The sequence below is a fragment of the Gloeophyllum trabeum genome (genome assembly GCF_000344685.1).
Source record: "Gloeophyllum trabeum ATCC 11539 unplaced genomic scaffold GLOTRscaffold_00269, whole genome shotgun sequence".
NCBI lineage: Eukaryota > Fungi > Basidiomycota > Agaricomycetes > Gloeophyllales > Gloeophyllaceae > Gloeophyllum > Gloeophyllum trabeum.
Window position 1 is genome coordinate 1 of NW_006920677.1, and position 2,700 is coordinate 2,700.

Here is a 2,700-nt window from a genome sequence, read left to right on the forward strand (position 1 = left end):
AAAAAAAAAAAATAAATTAATAAGTCAGAAAACCGAAAAATACAAGAGCGAGGTGAATCGAACACCTATCGACGATTTTGGAGATCATAATACTAACCAATTATACTACGCTCTTAAATGAGTGGCGGGAGCCTACGGCAGACTGAATTAAAATTATACTATTTTTAAGATATAAGCTAATCTTATATTATATATTTTTATAAGAGTATAGTAATTGATATTTCATATTTTAATATTTATATGTTTCATACATAATACTATCTAATACTATATAATTTAAATTAAATAATATTATCTTTAATACTATGATGTAGATTTCTAATTATAATTAGATAAAAATGTATAAAATTTAGCCTGCCTCCATTATTCAGTGGTCTAGCGGCACCCCTTAATCCTCTAAGGATTACTATTAACTTATGTAGGGAGGATTATATTTAATTATAATTATAAATATAATTTTAAGTATAAATATATAAAAATATAGGTTTATATAAAGATAAATAAAAAAAATATAAGTATAAATATAAATATAATATAAATATATATATAATATAAATATAAATATAAATATAAATATAAATATAAATATTTTATTAAAACATTAATTTATAAATATACTTATAAAATATAAATATAAATTTTCTGCCTCGCTCCCCCCTCCCAAGACCAGCCCTTACGCTAGCCTTACGCTAGCCTAATGCTAGCCTAACAGGAGGCAAGGCTGCTCCGATTTCCTGTCCTACCGGGATGCTAGGCTCCCTTACGTAAGCGAGGGATGCGGTGCCGGCACAGTTATTATATAATTAAGATTTGTTACTTAATTTTGTTATATACATTCTTATTACTTGTTGAAATGTGAATAAAGGTAAAATATATTTAGATAAAATATAAATTAAGGCTAGTAAAGTAAAGAATGAAAAAGATAATTGATTTAAAAAATAAAAAGGAATTAATTGAGGCATATTTTTTCAAAGATAAAAATTTAGGCTCTTATTAAATAAGAACAAGCTCTAAAATGAACTTTTTAGGGTATCATATAACTATTGTTATATAAAATTATTATTTTTAATAATTAATAATTAATTAATTAAAGTATTCTAATCTTTAGTAGAATTTATCTCTTTTAAGATTTTATTCTTAGCAATCTATTTCTTACAGTCATTTTATACATATAATTTTAGTAATTTATATATATTCTATTTTCTTTCTTTAATTTTTTTTTTTATTATATTTATATTTTTTTTTCTAGTAACTTAGCCGGCACCGCATTCCTGTCCTAAGGCTACGCTAGCCTAGCACCCTGCAACTCTCCCCCCTTCAGGCTGAGCCTTTAGGCTTTTGAGCGGTGGTAGGGACAGGCTTGTGAGGCAGCTTAAGCCTGTATCCCTGTCCACATGGAGGCAGCCACCCGGCAGTGTTTTTATAATTAATAATTTATAATTTAAAGTAATACTACAATATAAGATAAAAAAATAAATATTATTTATATTTAATTATTTTATAGATAAATGATAAAAAATTAAAAATAATTATTAAACCTGTAATACGATTAATAATACCTATTAAAGATAAATCCTATTTTTATTTCTTAGTAATTAAAAATGAAATAATCATTTAATTAAAATATATAAACTGAGTTGACCAGATTCGAACTGATATTAACCACTATCAAAAAATGGTGTTTTTCCAATTAAACTACAACTCATACCCTTTCCAGCATACCAGAAGCCCTGCCTTAGCCTAAGCTACCAGCACAGCATCCTTACCTACCTTACGCTTGCCTAACGTGGCCTTAACAAGAGGGAGAAATGGACTTAAGCTCTTAAGCTGAGACGGTAATGGTGGTATACGGGGTACCGGCACCTGAATAAAATTAAAATCTCTATTAATATTATATATTAAGCTAATGCCGAAAACTGGAATCGAACCAATATTTAAATCTTACAAGGAAGTCGTTTTAGCCTATTAAACTATTTCGGCTTAAAAAAAATAAAAATAAAATTTTAATGGTATATGCTGATTTAATTATAAATATTTCATTATGTGGTTAAAGGTCTATCAGCAGGGTAGAAAGAATAATTACAATTTTTCGTATCTATTTAAATTTTAAGCAAACCTTGCCCCCTTCCACCGTATACCTACCTAACGCTACGCTAGCTTTCCGTGTACGATTTGCGTAGCCCACCTTAAAGGAGCCTACCGGGGCCCTGTACTGCCGACACCGCTTAAAAGGCTAAAGGGCAAGCCTAAAAGGCTTGAGAGCGAGGCTTGTAGAGCTCCCAGCTTAAGATCTTATATCTAATCTGGATAAAGGGTAGGCAAGGCACTATAAATTAGTTTTAATTAAAAATTAAGATTAAAATTATAATAATAATAATAATTTATAGTTAAAAAATAGATACTAAATATTTTTGTTTAATTTTAAATATTTTTATAATATATATAAGATAAGGTAATATCTTAGCTAAGATACAAGTTTAATTCATTAAGCATAAATTATACTACTATTATTAAGTAAATTTATAAAATAATTAAAAATAAGAAAACTTATTATGAGTAATTTAATTTATTAGGTTAAATCTAAATAATTAATATTTTATTTATTAATAAGGAATATGAAGAATAAGAATTAAGGAATTATAATTAATTATTTATTAAATAATAGAAATTATTATCTTACTTTATTAATTATTTTTTTTT

General features: G+C 26.4%; 1 protein-coding gene, 1 non-coding gene and 2 pseudogenes across 4 annotated transcripts; all 4 read right to left on the reverse strand.

Annotated features, from left to right (window-relative positions):
* Positions 1-42: 42 nt before the first annotated feature.
* On the reverse strand, positions 43-115 carry GLOTRDRAFT_t125 (annotated as a pseudogene). The gene has a single exon. The product of its transcript is annotated as a tRNA-OTHER (tRNA).
* Positions 116-803: 688 nt separating this feature from the next.
* On the reverse strand, positions 804-962 carry GLOTRDRAFT_51511 (ATP synthase A chain subunit 8; the record flags this gene model as incomplete). Its single annotated transcript, XM_007873505.1, has 1 exon — positions 804-962. The coding sequence occupies one exon, from the start codon at positions 960-962 to the stop codon at positions 804-806; it is 159 nt and encodes a 52-aa protein (XP_007871696.1).
* Positions 963-1,632: 670 nt separating this feature from the next.
* On the reverse strand, positions 1,633-1,705 carry GLOTRDRAFT_t124 (annotated as a pseudogene). The gene has a single exon. The product of its transcript is annotated as a tRNA-OTHER (tRNA).
* Positions 1,706-1,907: 202 nt separating this feature from the next.
* Positions 1,908-1,980, reverse strand: GLOTRDRAFT_t123. Its single transcript has one exon. It is a non-coding gene; the product is annotated as a tRNA-Thr (tRNA).
* Between the last annotated feature and the right edge of the window lie 720 nt (positions 1,981-2,700).